Raw genomic sequence first — 16,669 nt, forward strand, 5'->3', positions numbered from 1 at the left:
AGACCCTACTCAGGGCCTCTCCCAGCGTGCTGAGGGACTGTGGGGTTCAGCTCCCGCATACAAAGCCAACCCCCCCCAGAGGAAAACCCACACAGTGTGACACTCTGGGTCCCCTTGGGGTGGGGTGGGGGAGATGGTGCTGCCCTGCTGGAGGCAGTTCTCTGTCTCTGACTGGGGCCTGGACTTCCCCATTCCCACCGTGCCAGCCCCTATGCCAGCGTGTGGCTCTCTGAGCAGGTTGGTGGGTGGGCCTTTGCTGAGGTGCAGCGATTGGGGCAGGGGCAGTGTCTGGCAGAGCAGCTGCGCAGAGGAGCATGGCCTTCAGATGCCTTTCAGAACTGTCCACGGCAGCCCCTTTCCTGGGGATCCGGCTTCTTGTCCATATTCATCCATCACCGCGCTGGCCCTCAGGCCCCTCAGCCGTGGCACCCTGCGGCATGGTCATGAGCCAGTGGGCACAGCAGACCCGCTGCCCACATGCCAGCCGAGCGTGGCCCCTTTGAGAGTGGCCGGGGGCTTCCTCAGGGGGGCTCAGGGGCTGCGGCAAGGCCGTGGTATAGACATGGCTCATGCAGCAGGAGAGGAGGGTCCTCCCTCTGAGTGCTTGTCTCAGGCAGGCATGCTTGCGTCCGGAAGGAGAAGGGAGTACCCAGGGGCTTGTGGGGGGCCTCTCTTCACCAGTGCTGGACATGCGGTGTGGCAGACAGAGTGTCTCCGGAACACCACTGGACACAAAATCTTGGGCTAAAGTTTTCTATCTGTCCTCTGGGAAACCTGCCAGAATCTTCCAGAATGAGGCGGGCAGGGCTAGGGCCAGGGCTGGGACTGGGGGCTGCCTGCTGGCTCAGGAAGCTGGTGCGGTCACTTAGCACAGAGGGACACCATGCTGTGGTGCCACCTAGTGTCCGCAGCACCTGCTGGGCTGGCCATTGCCCCCTCCACCCCCCACTCTCCCTTGTCCAGCTCCGGGGGAGCCAGGCCTGGGGAGCAGGAATGGCCTGTGGCTTGTGCGGGGGAGGCCGGTGACATTCCCTGTGGCCAGCACAGGACAGCTGGGGCCTCAGGAGGCACCTGTTTGCTGTGTGAAGTGGGGTCCCCTGCCAGCCCACATCCCCGAGCGCAGAGTTCTGGCCCTGACCCCAGAGAGCCAGCCGGCCCCTGGCAGGAGGACAGGCCAGAGTGGACACCGTGTCACTCAGCGGAATGTGCCCTGCGGAGGACATAGACTATGCGGGGGACATGGCACTGCAGTTGCAGCGGGGTGTAGTGGTGGGGAGGGCGCCATGGGGCCCCGTCAGCTCCTCCAGCCTTCCCCTGCTGCCCTCTGTGCTGCAGAGACATGGGATGGCTGGTGGCGTTTATGAAGAGCAGAGGAGTGAGCTACGCTGTGGTTCTCGGGGACCCAGCTCAGCTGGACAGGATGGGCCTGTCGGGCGCTCTGTCTGGCTCTGGGGCGCCTTGGCTGTCCTCCAGTGCCTGCCCATTCTCCCTCCCCGCCCGCCCCCCCCGGCAGGGACCATGTTTCGCCCAAAGGGGGGAGAGAGGGTCTCGGGGACGGGCTCCCATGCGAGTGCTCCCTTGCTTCCCCCCGCAGATATGTTCGACGATTTCTCCGAAGGCAGAGAATGTGTCAACTGCGGCGCCATGTCCACCCCGCTGTGGCGGCGGGATGGAACCGGCCACTACCTGTGCAACGCCTGTGGCCTCTATCACAAGATGAACGGGATCAACCGGCCCCTCATCAAGCCGCAGCGTCGCCTGGTGAGGAGCCCCCAGCCGGGCCCTGATACTTTCCCTCCCGGGCACCCCCGGGCACCCCTCACTCCCTGCCACGCCCTGGCCACAGCTCAGCATGCAGCAATAGCCTCCCTTGGCCTTTGGCTTCCAGTCTTACCTGCCCTTCTCCTGCCTTTAGGTCAGCATGGGGTCCTGACAGTCCACCCTGCCCTGCGTGGGAGGGCAGCATCCTTCTTGGGAGCTGCCCCCCCCCCCCCCCGACTTATCTGCAGGTTCCTTTGGCCTGGGGCTATGGCCCTCAGTGCTCTGAGCACTGGGCGTTCCCACGTGTGTGCCCTTTGAGGCTCTCCCCGGCCCACAGTTGGGCCTTGACCAGTGGGGGAAATGGACAGGGCAAATTTGGAGGCCACCACTCTCCGGCACCTGCCGTCCACTCGGGCAACCTGCGCCTGCTGAGCTCCTCACAGGCCCTGAGCCAGACCCCGACTGACTTGGGGCTGGGGTGGGGGGCATCGCACACCCGGGCGTGGCAGCGGGTGCCCCTGGTGTGAGGTGGCCGTGGGGTCTCCTGACTCCCTGTCTCCCGTGTCACAGTCTGCCTCCCGCCGTGTGGGCCTGTCCTGCGCCAACTGCCAGACAACCACCACTACCCTGTGGCGCCGCAACGCTGAGGGCGAGCCCGTGTGCAATGCATGCGGTCTCTACATGAAGCTCCATGGCGTGAGTCGTCCCCCCACACCTCCTCCCCGCCCCCCTGCCCCAGGCCTGGCTGCCTGCTGTCCCCTAGCTGCCTTGGGCTCCCGAGGACCCTGCGAGCAAGACCAGTCCCCAACTGCAGGAGAACTTCTGGAGCAAGTTTGCCAAACTCTTAAGCCACCAGGGAGAAGTCAGACATATTTGATTGTATTCAGGCGACATTTAACACGAGTATATGAAAAGTCCAGAAAAGGAAGTAAAGACCAGTATGCGTGTGTGTTAGGAGAAGGGTGGACTTTCCCTTAGTTCAGAGCCGCCAGAGTCTTCGAGTGGGTTTGTTTCGTCTGTTTTTGCGCCACACGCAGTGGTACTCAGGGATGACTTCGGGCCACTGTGGGCGATACACGGGACTGACCTACCCGTTGTCTGGTCACGCTGCCCTGTAAAGTCCTTATGTTTTCATTCAGAACAGTTTCTCTAAGAGTTTGGTTTTTAGTCACATGTAGAACACAGCACAGAGCATGTGGCCCCCCATTCTTTGGTCTTGCTGGTTTGGGGGCTTTGGTGCCCGGGGCTGTTCCTGGTCGGCACCAGGGCCGCTGTCAGCAGTGCCTGGGGTCCCTGCAGTGCTGGCCTCGAGCTCCAGGCTTTGAGCCCTGCCCTGTGCCCCATAGTCTTCTTCCCACACAAAAGTAGAACACCGTTGGTTCATGGGCACCCCCAGAGGGGGCATGGCTGCTTCCCCTTTTGTTCCTTTTTCAGCGGTCCAGGTGGAAAGTCTGACTTCAAATATCATTTAAATTAAACAAACCAAACCAAAGAAGTGTGTGTAACAGTATAAAGTACACAGTGGCTTTCAGTTGCTGGCCTGCCGGCTGAGGCTAAGCTGCTGAAATTTCCTGCCAGCCCAGGAGAAAGTGGCTCTACTGGCGCTCGAGCAATAGTGCAGCAGGCAGGAGTGTGGCCTTGCACACAGCCAGCCCGGGGTCCGTTCCCGGCAGCCCCCGGAGTTCCCAGCAACCCCAGGAGTGCTTGGCTAAGCCCTGAGCGTTGCTGGCTGGAGCCCCCGAACAAACAGAAACATGGCTGGAGCTGCTCTGTGGCTGTATTAAGTGGCACCAACTATCCATGGTCTGCACTGTCCCCAGTGCACAAGGCCATGCCGCTGAAAGCCTGAGTGAACTGAGTGCCACATACAGGCACACGCACACACAGGCATGCACACACACACAGGAATGCATACATAGGCATGCACACACACAGGCAGCACAAGCATGTATATACCTGGGCACACGCTGGCATACACACACACGGGCATACACAGAGGCACTCACATACAGGTACTCATACACAGGTATGTACACACATGGGTACTCACAGGCACTCACACACAGGTATGTACACACACAGGCAAACACAGGCATGTACACACAGGCACTCACCCACAGACATGTATACACAGACTTATAGGTGTGCACACATATACATACACAGGCACAGACATATACAGGTGTGCACACATACAGGCACACATGTGGGTAGCACAGACATGTACTCTGGAGATGTATGCTTGAGATCTTTTAGGCATTGGCATCAGCCTGAGAGTGGGGCTGAGTCTCCTGATTGCTTGTCACAGTCCCCTCAAATGTCTTAGGGACACTCCTCCCGATGCTTCAGAAGGTCTGTTTCTTTCTGCAAGAAGTGTTGGCCCCGAGGCAACACTGCTTTGTTCAGGAGGAAGATGGGGAGAGACATTGGTTCTGTTGGGGAGTTCCAGAGTCTCAGGGCTGCTGTGCAGGTGTTAGATTGTCCTTTGGCTGCAGCGGGGAGGGTGTCTGCCTTGCATGCAGCTGACCTGGGTTCAATCCGATCCCTGGTACCCCGTAGATCCCCCCAAAGCCTGCCAGGAGGAGTGACTCCTAAGAACAGAGTCTTGAGCACCCAAAAACAAACTGAAAGATTGTCCACAAAAAACTGGGAGGCACGGAGGCAAGGCCCCGGCTGTGTGCACGCATGCTGACGTGCATTCACGACAGACCCGGGGAGGCGACCAGACAGCTGGCTGGAGGGCAGCAGCTGCGGCACTGTCTGTGCTGGGCCCTGCGGCACCTTGACTGGGGAGATGCCGGCCACTCGCACAGGACAGACACTGGACAGACGCATCTGGAGTGGCCAGATCTGGAGAGAAGAGCAGAAAGGGGATAGCTGCGGGGTTGGGGTCAGAAGCTGGGGACTTTGGTCATGCACACGGGGAAAGAGGGGAGAGGTAAAGGGTTCCGGGGTCATCCTGCGCCCCACTGCACACAGTGCAGGAACCCACCGTGAGGGCAAAGGTGGGGTTCTGCCCCCCGCATCCCTGCTGAGCGGAAGCTGGGGTCAGCGGCCATGCATGCTGGGGGCACTGTTGCATCAGATCCCCAGCCCCACCTGTCCCCGTGGGTCCCCGTGGGCGTGGCCTTTCTCAGGCCAAGGTGCCACGTGTGGGAGGCACCAAGTCCTGATCAGACATCGGGGTGCAGAGCAACAAACAAACAACAACATTGTCCTCCCGTTGTTCATCGATTTGCTCGAGCAGGCCCAGTAACGTCTCCATTTTTTTTGAGACTTGTTACTGTGTTTGGCATATTGAATACGTCACAGGTAGCTTGCCAGGCTCTGCCGTGCGGGCAATATACTCTCGGTAGCTTGCCGGGCTCTCCGAGAAGGGTGGAGGAATCGAACCCAGCTTGCCCAGGCTGGCTGCCTGCAAGGCAAAAGCCTTACCACTGGGGTACAGAGCACATTCCCATTTTTTGGGTCTCTGTGGACACTGGTTTCTGGGCCTCCCGGCATGGCCTCCTCTGCCCCCACACTGCTTGCTGCCTGCTGAGTCACTGGAATGATCCTTTCCATGTGCCCAGTGTCCCCATGGCAAACAGACGAAAGCTCTGTGTGTCGCGGGAAAGCCTACTGGTCAGGCATCACCTCCCCCAGAAGCCTTCCTAGATTGCACGTACCGTGTTCCTCTTCCAAAACTAGCTCGGGATTCTTCCTTCTGTGCCTCTAAGGAGTCTGGCTGTTTCCCAGTTCTTGTCCCAGTAGACCGAGCACCTCTAGATGGGAGGAACTGTCTTCAGACCTTCCCTGCAGGGCCTGGCTGGCCCCTTGGTGCTCAGTGGAGCGCACCCTCCCTTGTGGGGTTTAGGGCCCTGCAGCCACTCCATACCCCTGGGTTGGTTTCAGTGGGCCCTGGGATCCTGCTGAGGGAGTATCCTCCGCCCTTAGGTGCCCCGGCCTCTTGCCATGCGGAAGGAGGGGATCCAGACCAGGAAACGGAAGCCCAAGAACCTCAACAAGTCCAAGACGCCGGCAGGTGAGGGGAAGGGCGGGCCCTGGGCAGGGACTCTGCATACCCCGTCCTGGTGCTCACAGTGCCCTCTGACAGGTCCCTCCAGTGCCGAGAGCCTGCCCCCCGCCAGCTCAGCGCCCAGCACTGCCAGCAGCGGGGCGGCCAGTGGCAGTGAGGAGCTGCGCCCCATCAAGACAGAGCCCGGGCTGGCGGCCCACTATGGGCCTAGCAGCTCCATCTCCCAGGTACGGAGGGGTGGGGTGGAGGACTCACGAGCATAGCTGGCACTGCCCAGGCTGCTGAGTGGGGGTACTTTGGCCGGGGTCTTCAGGATGGGAGTGGGACTGGCTGGGGCGGCACCTGGACCTCACTCCACTCTGCCTTTCAGAGCTTCTCCGTGAGCGCCATGTCTGCCCACGGACCCCCCCTGCACCCCGCCCTCTCGGCCCTGAAGCTCTCCCCGCAAGGCTACACGTCCTCGGTCAGCCAGTCCCCGCAGGCCGGCTCCAAGCAGGACCCTTGGAACAGCCTGGCCCTGACCGACAGCCACGGGGACATCATCACGGCCTAAGGCCCCCTCCTGATGCCCGCGCCGAGTGGACGGGCCGGGGGTCCGGCCTGCTCCGCCTGCAGCGACTCCACAACTGGGAAGAAACTTGAAGTCACCTGGCGGGGGTGCGGCGCCGGCTCTGAGCACACACCCTCGAGGTGGGGACCAGGAGCCCTTCTAGGGGGCCAGAGACTCCGGCCTGGTTCCCCGCCCGCCCCCCCGCGAGCGTCCTTGAGCCTCTCCGGGTGCACCCAACACTCCCTGCAGACTCGGCACGCCCCGCGGCCGCTGTGGACCTCATGCAGACACGGGGCACTTGTGTTACTGAATGCTCCATGCGACAGGGGGGCCAGGCCGCCTCCCACCCCCGCTTCGCCCCCTCCGTCCTGGGGACAGACTGGGCTCCCCTCTCCGCTGTCCCTGGCTGGTGGCGGCAGTTCTGACCCAGACCATGCCCCGTGCTCACTCGCACGGCCAGGAGTCCGTGTCAGAATCATGCCTCGCTCTGTGTCTGCGGGGACTTCTGAGATGCACCCCTGGGGGCCCGCCAAGGGCCTTTGTCTGGGATGGGGGAAGCTGGGGGTGTGTGATATGAATTAAAGCAGGAACCCCCCGACCCCCCCAAACTCATGGGAAGCAAGATCAGTGAGATGCCCAAGAGCCCCCAAGCACTGCGCTGCTGAGGAATGTTCTGGAATTGGCCTTCTCCTCCTGCCCCCCCTCCCCCGCCCGGCCAGTGCTGACCGTGGCCTTCCCATGCCCTCTCCCGCACCCAGCCCCCCTCTCCATCCTGCCATAGCAGAAAATGTCTTTCAGCCGAGATTCTGTTTTGATCACCACTGACATCGTTTTCTCCATGAAGGCCGCCCTGTGTACCTTCCCTAACCCACAGCCTGCTAACATTGTCTTAAGGTGAAATGGTTGTAAAATCAGTATTTAACTAATAAATTTATCTGTACTCTTTCCTCTCTCGTCCTGCTGGGGGAACTGGGTGCTAGGCACTGGCGCCCGTGGGGACACAGTCTGGCCCCACTCCTAACTCCAGTCCCCACTGCCCAACTGCCATGGCCCAGGAAGGGGTCTGAACCTTCAGCCACAAAGCCGAATGGGGAATGTCCATCTGTCTTCTGGGAGCTCTGAGCCCCACGCAGCCCGTCTTTGCGGTGAATACTGTTTCCAGGGCCACTTGGAGGTGCTCTGGGACTCCCACACAGCTAGAAATGGGGGGTTCCCTTCTCATCAGGTGATGTGGGCTCCTGATCAGCAAGGCACTGGTCGCAGGCAGCTGTGGATGATCCTGGGGAGGGCCCAATGTGGACCTGGGGGCCAGGGAGAGGTGTCCCGGGCTGGCACTCATGCCTGGGGTGTGAGAGACCCCAGCTGGAACCTCTTCCACACGGGACTGAACACTGTCCAGGAGCAGCTCTGCAAAAGGTGTAGTAAAGAATCCACAGGGGACTGAGCAGTGCCAGGAGCAGCTCTGCGAAAGGTGCAGTTGAGAATCCACAGGGTTCTGAGCACTGTGCCAGGAATAGCTCCCCAAAAGGTGTACTTGAGAATCCGGCCAAGGTCAGGGTTAGCTTCTGAACTGACAGCTCAGAGACTGTCCGGTAAGAGTATTTGCATTGGGCTAGAGCAATAGCACAGCGGGTAGGGCATTTGCCTTGCACATGGCCGACCGGTTCGATTCCCAGCATCCCATATGGTCCCCAAGCACTGCCAGGAGTAATTCCTGAGTGCAGAGCCAGGAGTAACCCCTGTGCATCGCTGGGTGACCCAAAAAACGCAAAAAAAAAAAAGTATTTACATCATCAGTGGGCTGGAGTGATAGCACAGCGGTAAGGCATTTGCCTTACAAGCAGCCAACATGGCCGACCCGAGTTCGATTCCTCCGCCCCTCTCCGAGAGCCTGGCAAGATCCCCGTGACGTATTCATATGCCAAACACAGTAACAAGTCTCATGATGGAGACGTTACTGGGCCCGCTCGAGCAAATCGATGAACAACTGGGAGGACCGTGTCCGTGTCCATCATCAGTGGGAGCTGTGCCTTCTTTCGGGGGTGGCTCCGCCCACCCGCTACAAGGAGCGTCTGTCGTGCTGAGGACGGGGGCAAGGCCAGTAGTGGGCAGTCCTTTCTCCAGCTCCACTGCCGACACTGCCACTGACCTTGGCCTGACTTCCCGGGGCAGACACACGGCTCCCGGGCTGTGCTTGCCGCCGCTGCTCTCCCAGCAGGACCCCACGTTGACCCGTTCCTGGGCTCTCGGTGCCCACCCGGGTCAGGGGCTTCGCTCAGGCGCCGCTGCCCCGCCCGGCGAGGTCACTCCTGCCACTGGTCGCCCTTGTCCCCCACTGCCTGCAGCGGGACACCCCACAGGGCCTAAGGGGCCTCAGGGCAGGGGGGGGGGGCTGGCAGTGTCCTGCCTACGTCAGGTCCTACAGCTGATGCCAAGTCAGGGGTGCTTGGAAAGTGACTCCAGGGGCGGCAGCCGCCCCCTCCGCCCCGCCAGCCCCCAGCAGAAGTTGGCTCGGGAGGGCCCAGGACCCAACGCAGGAGCCTGGAATGCATACCGGAACATGTGCAATGGCATGCCGTCTGGCTGCACGTCTCCTTCCTCTCCTTCGCGTGCCTGGTCACGTGCCCAGGGCAGGTGTATGATTGGTGACGCTTTCAACCCCCCAGTACCCCGAGCATGTGCAAAGGGCAGTCAGGATTGGCGGGTTCTGCTCACGTGCCCTCATCACATGCACACACGGCAGAGTCAGGGTTGGCTGCACAGCCCATGCCCATAGTCACGTGCACACAGGGCCGACTCAGGATTGCTCGAGCCTCCCAGGGGTCACGTGCTCCCAGGGCACGCTCAGGATTTGGCTCCCACGTGCCCCGGTCACATGCTCCCGGGCGGGCCCAGGATTGGCTGCTCCCACGTGCCCCGGGTCACGTGCTTCCGGGCAGGCCTAGGCTTGGTGGCACTTCCAGGGCCGTGGACACTGGCAGCTGGGCTGTCGCAGCTTTGCCTCCCTCCCAGGACTCCGCACGGCTAGCACTCACAGGTGAGACGCGGTGGGCTGGTGCCAGGGGCCCGCAGGTTTGGGGTGGTTGAGTCCTAACTGCCCCCGTGGAGGACGCGGCGGTGACCACGGGCAGCGGTGGCCACCGGCCAGGGTGGCGGGGACAGCTCAGCGTGCCCTCAACACGCCCCTCTGCAGCAGGCATGCCCGAAGGCCCGTCCGTGCGCGTGTTCCACCAGCGAGTGTCGCCCTTCGTGGGGCAGCGCGTGGCCAGCGCCGGGGGCAGTACCAGGAAGCTGGAGCCGGCCGCCTTGCAGGGCCTGCGGCTGATGGACACCCGGGTGAGTGCCCTGCCGGACCGCCCTTCCCAGGTGCCCATGTGTCCGCGGCCCGGGGTGACCTAGCTTGCTCTGGAGCCCTGCGGGAAGGCATTTTTGCGGGGGCGGGGGGGCTCCCCCTGGCCCCGTGGTGTCAGCTGACCATCTGGTGTAGCTGGGGCAGGCCCCGCTGGCACAGGCTGTGTGGTGCTTAAAATGTGTGTGGGGGGAAGAGTTTCTCTCGCGGGACCCTCCCCCAGAGCGGGGTCATGTGGGGCCAAGCGAGTAGTGCTCGGGGTGGCCCCGGGGCCTTGCCAGGGGTGCTAGGATCCAGTAAGGGTCGCTGCCCGCGAGGCTGGAGCCTCGTCCCTGCTCTGGACCCCCCCACCTGAGATGCTTAGGGCGCCGCCGTGCCACTCAGGATCTCCCGGGCCCTCCAACAGGCCTGCAAGTACCCTAAACCCCAGCCGCCTTGGACTGTAACCCACGTGTCATAGTTCTGAGTACTAGGTCGGAAAACAGGCCTAAGCAGCCAGAACGTTCTCTGCGGCTTCCTTTTCTCACTTCCTTTCGCTGAGACACTTTCCACTTCAGCAAATGAGCTCAGCTTCTTGTGGTTTCAATTTGGGGACCTCTCCTGGCTCTGCACTCGGGGTCACTCCTGGTGAGTTGTGGGGGGGGGGCAGGTGGGGTGCTGGGCATGGAACCTGCACCCTGCCCCAACCGAGCTGAATTCTTGGGTCTTCCTTGGCCAGCACCAGGACTCTGGGCCCTGTCAACAATCCACCTGTAAGCCTAAATCCCTGCGAGGCCTGCCAGCTTGGCAGTGGGTGAGCGCAGATTGCGTGAATATTGGCTGGTGTGTAGCCACGACTGGCAGGAAGAGAGTGCGGTGCTCGCCCTGTATGCAGCCACGGGGTTCCGGCACCAGGGAGCACCCAGAATCCTGAGTGACTGCCCTGTGGGGGGTGAGGGTGGGGACAGCGAAGGGCCCTGGCTGCAGATTGTATCCGTGTCCATGAGCCAAGAGGCTGCTGGCTTTCCTGAGGTGATGTTCAGGTGCTGTGTTTGTGGATCGGGGACCAAGTGATTGCTGCTGTTGGTCTTTTCACCAGTGAGGGTGTGGCTCAAACGGCAGAGCAGGTCCCGGCCAGCAATGCTGGGGGAAACAGGAAGACACAGGCCAGCCCAGGGAACCCCTGGGATTCCCTGGCAGGGTGGGTGTGGTTCCCAGCCCCAGACAAGTGTAGCGCTCTCAGGCTCTGCTCATGGCTGGTGGTTTCTGTCCTCATGTGGGCGAGGGTGACCCTCCAGAGACCTGGATGCCTCTCTGTGTCCCACCTGGCCCCCTCAGGCTGGGAGGAGGTGAGGGACGGACACTGCCCGCAGCAGAGGCTGAGGCCCCTGGCTTTCCTCCAGGTCCACGGGAAGATCCTGTTCCTTAGGTTTGATCCGGATGAAGAAACTAGAGGCCAGAGTGCACCTGAGCCCTCTGGGCCAGAGGTGCAGCGGGAGGGTCCTGGTGGCCAGGAAGACTCTGCCCGGTGTGGCGGGAATGCAGCCGGTACGTGGCTGCAGGTGCGCTTCGGCCTGTTTGGCAGCATCCGCAGGAACGAGTTCTCCAGGGCCACCCAGGCCAACAAGCGGGGCGACTGGAGGGACCCCGCTCCCAGGTGAGTCAGGCCAGTGGACTGGGGGCACGGTGGGAGACCATGGCCAGGATCTGCACCCCTGAGTGGGGCGCTCTGTCTCTCAGCTGGAATTCTTTGGGATATGGGTGGTTGTTCCTTGTGCTGTTTATTTGGGTTCTCTGCACTGGGTCACGGTGTTTGCACACTGAATTGGGGTGTCCCCAAGTGCCGGTGCCCACTGGGTTGTTCTCAACACATGTGGGGTGCTCTGTCCTGGGCGCCCAGAGATGCTCCATTCTGTTTTTGCTTTTGGGCCACCCTGGGCAATGCTCAGCATTGCTCCTGCAGGCTGGGGACCCAAGCCAAGGTCAGCTGTCTCCCCGCTGGACCCTGGCTCTGGCCCTTGCTCCAGCTTTTCATGTTCTTGTGGGGATTACTCTCTTGGTCTGTGACATGAGGGTCCCCATTAGCTTCTGGGGGAAGCGTGGCTGGCGTCAGGGAGCAGGTGCCCCACCACCAGGGGTGCTGAGTCCAGCTATGACCTTGACGTGGTGATGGGCCTGTGGCTGGCAGACACTCTGTGGTCCTTGACTGTGAAGCAGGGTACTTCATGGTACCCCACCCCTGCATCCTTGGTTTTTGTGCTGCTCAGTCCTTGCTCTCCTTCCCGGTTGCTTCCTAAAGTCCTGAAATGTCTGTGTTTGTAGCGTCGGGCCCATACCCTTTGTGAGTGACCCCCGGCCCACCCTCTGTCCGAGCTGGGCTGTCTCTGTGGCCTGATGCTCTGGGTGGTAAAGGTGCCGTCTGAGGGCAGTGAGCCCCGAGCTTTGGGGTCCCGTGGGCTTTATACCTCAGTTTGCTCATTGCTGCACATGGGGACAGACAGACAAAGAGGGTCCGGAGGGTGAGCAGCAGAAAGGGTTCAGTCCCTGTGAGAGTGTGTGTGTGCATGCGTGAGGCCATGTGTGAGTGTACTTGCATGTGGGATGTGGGAATGTGCACGTGTGTGTGTGTGTGTGTGTGACAATGTGTGAGTGTATGTGTGTGTGTGTGTGTGTGGGCAATGTGGGGATGTGTAGAGTTCCCCAGATCCCATCCTCTGGAGCTTCCCCCAGCATGGCCAGGTGCAGAGCTTTCCCTGGCCTTCACTGGCTTGACTCCAGCCTGAGCCAGAGCGTGGCCTTCGCCACCTTCCTGGCAGTTCCCAGCCGTTTTGGGTGTGTTCCCCATAAGGGAGAGGGGACCCTCACCAGCCAGGCCCCCACTTCACGCTGCTTCTCAGATATGCTCTCAGAGGCAATGGGTGAGGTTGATTAAAACACTTAACCAGAGACCCCACATGTCGAGAAAGACCCACCCAAGGCTCAGCCAGATGGGTCCCTTTCCCATCACAGCCATAGCAAAGGGACAAGAAGCAGGGAGAGGAGGGGAATTTGCTTCTCTGAATGAAATTTTTTTTAAGACTTGCTTGGTGCAAAGATAATTTTTATTTGGGCAGTGTTGACTTAAAGAATCCCTACCAGCTTGAGTGATAGTACTGCAGGGAGGGTGTTTGCCTTGCACGCAGCTGACCTGGGTTCAATCCCCGGTATCCTATATGGTTCCCTGAGCCTGCGAGGAGTGAGCCCTGAGCACAGAGTCAGGGGTGAGCCCTGCCTGAGCACAGAGCCAGAAGAGATCCCTGAGCACAGAGCCAGGAGTCAGCCCTGAGCACAGAGCCGTCAGTCTGGAACACTAACAAATGTGGCCCCAGAAAGGAAAGGTTCGTTTCTGCATAGAGGATGGGAAACACTTGATTCTCCTTGGTGTGGGGGTCTCACCCCCTGTGCTCTGGGATCCCTCCTGGCAGTTCCCAGGAGCCCCTGTGCAGTGCTGGGGATCAGACCCCGTCGGCTGTGTGCCAGGCAGGTGTCTTTCCCCTGGCCCATATCTGCCTTCCGGGAAGAAGTTGATTTTGCCAAGTTAGGGCTGAGGTTAGCTTGGAGGAAGAAGGCAGCTGGCCGTGGCCACTGTGTCTGTCCCCCAAATGTCCTCAGAATAGATGATGGCACGCATGAGGGCTGGCTAAACATCACGTTCACTGAACTGTGATGGGTCCCGAAACCTAGATGTGGACCTACGTAGGTCCGATCTTAGCAGTGAGGGTCATAAATTAAAGGAAGAAGAACTGGAATGCACACAGGGGCCTCATGTGATGGTGCACTCCATCTTTTGGCATGAGTTTGCTGGTTATGTGGTGACCTCATTGCTTCTTTCTCAGGCAGCTCCGAGCTCTGTGCTGGGGCACATGGGCCATTTCCATGAAGTTGCCATTTAAAGCGACGGTGCATTAGAGGGGCATGGGTCACCCCTCAGGTCCAGGCAGAATCAGAATGTGGAACGGAGCTGAGAGGTGGGATATCTGAGCCCCGAGGGCTGCGGGGTGTGAGGAGAGGGTGAGACGCTAGGGTGGTCCTGTTCCCACAGCACAGCCGCTGCCTGAGGTCAGAACCCTCCCGGTGCCTGCAGTTTCGCCATTCTGGCTGGGCCTCGGGTCTCTGCTGGGCTTTGCTGGGCACTTTCCCTTCTCATCTGTCTCTCAGTGAAGACTCTGCTGTGGGTCTTTCTTGTGTTTAGCTTCGCACAACCCTTTCCAGTTCCTTCCGGGGGTCGGGGAGCTCTGCAAAAGGCAAGCTGTCTTCTCCTCTTCCTGCCACAGCCACTGCGTGCCACGCCTGGTCCTGCTCAGCCCTAGCGTCTCTCCCCGCCCAGCCGTAGCTCCTGTGAGTTTGCCCCAGCCCAGCTCTCCTTGGGTGCTTGGGGCGTCTCCAGATCTCAGCTGTTAATCAGGCTGTGGTGACGTGGGTGCACGTGAATCTCTCCTGGGGGGTGTTGTGTGTTCTTTGGACATATTTCAAGCGTGAGTTGCTGGAGCACGTCCACCCCTATTTGCAGCAGCTCCTGTCTGGAAGGTTCTGAGCCATCTCTGCGCTGCTCGACACCCGGCGTCCCCATCGCAGATGTGGCTTCTTTCTCAAGCCCTCAGCCCTGGTTGTTTTGGTGCAGTGTGCCCAGGGCTTGTTCCTGATTCTGCGGTCAGGAATCACTCATGGCAGGGTTCAGGGGAGCTTACGGGGTGCCAGAGGTAAAGCCTGGATCTGTTAGGAGGAAGGAAACTCCTCCTGCTTGTACTTCGCTCTGGCCCTGTTTCCTTTCCTTATGTCCAAATTTCCCAGTTCTTTCCTTTTTGTAAGACCTGGGCATCTTCTCAGTTGCTAGTTATTGGGGGGTGGAGATTTGTGCTGGGCTGTTCCCGACAGCATGGGACCAGGGGATGTGGGATGGACCCCGCACTCGACTCTCGGTGGCTACAGGGCTGTGAGCGTGTACCAGAAGCGGGGCCTGCGACCAGCTGAGTCTTCAGAGTGACTGGGTTCAGCAGAATCCAGCAGAGCCCCTTCCCCTATACAGCCCCCCACCCTGCTGGCTCTTTCCTTCCAGGCTGCTCCTGCGCTTCGTAGGTGGCAGCTTCCTGACCTTCTACGCCTGTCAACTGACCTGGGGCCCGGGGCCCATGGGCACAGCTGCCTCTGACATTCTATCACAGATGTTCCAACGAGGACAAGCCCTGGAGGCACTGGGCCAGGCGAGACCCGTCTGCTACACGCTGATGGATCAGAGGCACTTCTCGGGCCTAGGTAGGGTGTGTGTGTGTGTGGGGGGGGCTCAGGGACCACATGACCCCCTTTAAGCTTCTCCTTCTGTTTTGGGGTGTGGGGGTGGGGAGCTCTTGGTTTGCACACAGCTTACCCTGGTTTGTTCCCCGGGATCCCATGTGGTCCCCCAAGCCAAGCCAGGAGTCTGTCCTGAGCACCGTGGGTATGTCCCCCACAGCATCCAGTGCTTTCATAGTGTCCACACTTCACAGTGGTCAGGGCGCTGTAGTGCCAGGGGCTGGACGTGGGGCCTTGCACGGCCAGGCAGGTGTGTCAGTGTGTGAGCTGGCTTCCTGCCCAGGCCCCAGAGCTCAGATGGAGCAAGGGACTAGCAGCACATAAACCACCAGGGACCGCGTTGGGGCCGCCCGCAAGGCCCAGCCTGCATTAGCACAGGAGGTAGCCTGTGAGTGGAAAGGCTGCAGCCCCTCCAGGGGATCTCTGGGGCTGTCACGGTAACAGCGTCTCCTGCTGAGCATGTGGCCTCCACAGCTGTGACCATCAGAGCAAAGGCACAGTGGGAGGAGCCCCAGTGGGGGACAGGAGCAGCCCTGGGCAGGTGCCACACGAGCTGCAGCCCCCACCCCCCGCCTTGCTCAGTCTTTCCAGCCAGGCCTCCGGGTTCCGTCCCACAGTGGGGACACGGAGAGGCCTGGAAAGTGGAAGAGCTGCTGATTAGGGTGCAGGGCTGTGGTGCCATCCTCCCATCATCCCCTAGGTGCCTGGGTGCCTGCTCCTCACCCCCAGGGCCCACCTCTCTCCCCCTGGGCTGGGGCCCTCACTGCTCCCCAGAGCAAGGATGCAAAGGAGCCTCATTTCACAGAGGAGGGACTCCCAGGGTCAGCTGGTGTAGGTGAGCGGTCACGCCTGCCAGTCCAGCCCTCATGCTGGAGACGGGGCGATGCTGGGGTACCCGGGCATGCTCGACGTCACTCACTGCTTTGTTCTGTCTTTGTCCCAGGGAATGTCATCAAGAACGAAGCCTTGTATGAGGCCCGGGTACACCCACTCTCACTGGGCTCCGTGCTTAGCCGGGCCCAGCTGGAGACACTGCTGGATCAGGCCCTGGCATTCAGCGCAGATTGGCTCCGTGGCAAGACCCAGGGCCGCCGGCAGCACACGCACATCTACCAGAAAGCGCACTGCCCTGATGGCCACCCGGTCCAGAGGGAGGCCCTGGGCCCACCAGGGGGCTTGCAGAGGCTCACCTGGTGGTGCCCACAGTGCCAACCCCAAGTGCCTCTGGAGGAGCAGGGCCAGCGGGAGGCCTCCTAGGGCCCGGAGTGGGGGGAGGTCTGTCAGGGGCTGGGTCTTGCTTGCCTCCACACTTGCTGTGGGATTCGACCATTGTGAGGGGTGCAAACTTGCACACCCCGAGGCACAGGGCTGGAGTCCCATTGCGGCAGAATAAAAATGGTTTTGGATCCAGCCTTTGTGAACAGCCCACCGCCCCCGTGCTCATGAAGTCACCGCCTGAGCTTGCCTGTTTGGGCTCAGGCTCACCCCTTAATTGTCTGTCCCCTGGGAGGAGGGTCCTGGCAGCATGGGGTGGGGGTCGGGCTGCCCACTACTCCTGTGTGCCCAGTGGGCTGTAGAAAAAGCGGCTTCCGACCTCCGCCTGCTCACTTGTTGCTCAGCTGAGAAGCCAGAGGCAGGGCAGAGACACCCCCCGTGGGTTCCTACATAGCAGGGCACACCCATG

The 16,669-nt window shown here is 60.8% G+C and overlaps 2 protein-coding genes across 3 annotated transcripts in view; both read left to right on the plus strand.

Annotated features, from left to right (window-relative positions):
• Positions 1-7,261, plus strand: part of GATA4 (GATA binding protein 4) — a 31,343-nt gene extending 24,082 nt beyond the window's left edge. For both annotated transcript variants that reach the window (XM_056114209.1, XM_056114208.1), the window contains 5 exons: positions 1,595-1,761; positions 2,332-2,457; positions 5,698-5,785; positions 5,858-6,006; positions 6,150-7,261. In XM_056114209.1, the coding sequence (XP_055970184.1) occupies positions 1,595-1,761; positions 2,332-2,457; positions 5,698-5,785; positions 5,858-6,006; positions 6,150-6,332 (713 nt within the window). In that variant the 3' untranslated portion in view covers positions 6,333-7,261. The remainder of the gene's footprint in view (positions 1-1,594; positions 1,762-2,331; positions 2,458-5,697; positions 5,786-5,857; positions 6,007-6,149) is intronic.
• A 2,266-nt stretch (positions 7,262-9,527) lies between these two features.
• Positions 9,528-16,242, plus strand: NEIL2 (nei like DNA glycosylase 2). Its single transcript, XM_056114363.1, has 4 exons — positions 9,528-9,665; positions 11,061-11,314; positions 14,753-14,949; positions 15,929-16,242. The coding sequence occupies exons 1-4, from the start codon at positions 9,528-9,530 to the stop codon at positions 16,240-16,242; spliced, it is 903 nt and encodes a 300-aa protein (XP_055970338.1).
• The last annotated feature ends 427 nt before the right edge of the window (positions 16,243-16,669 follow it).

The sequence above is a fragment of the Sorex fumeus genome, unplaced genomic scaffold (genome assembly GCF_029834395.1).
Source record: "Sorex fumeus unplaced genomic scaffold, SorFum_2.1 ptg000024l, whole genome shotgun sequence".
In the NCBI taxonomy this organism is placed as follows: domain Eukaryota; kingdom Metazoa; phylum Chordata; class Mammalia; order Eulipotyphla; family Soricidae; genus Sorex; species Sorex fumeus.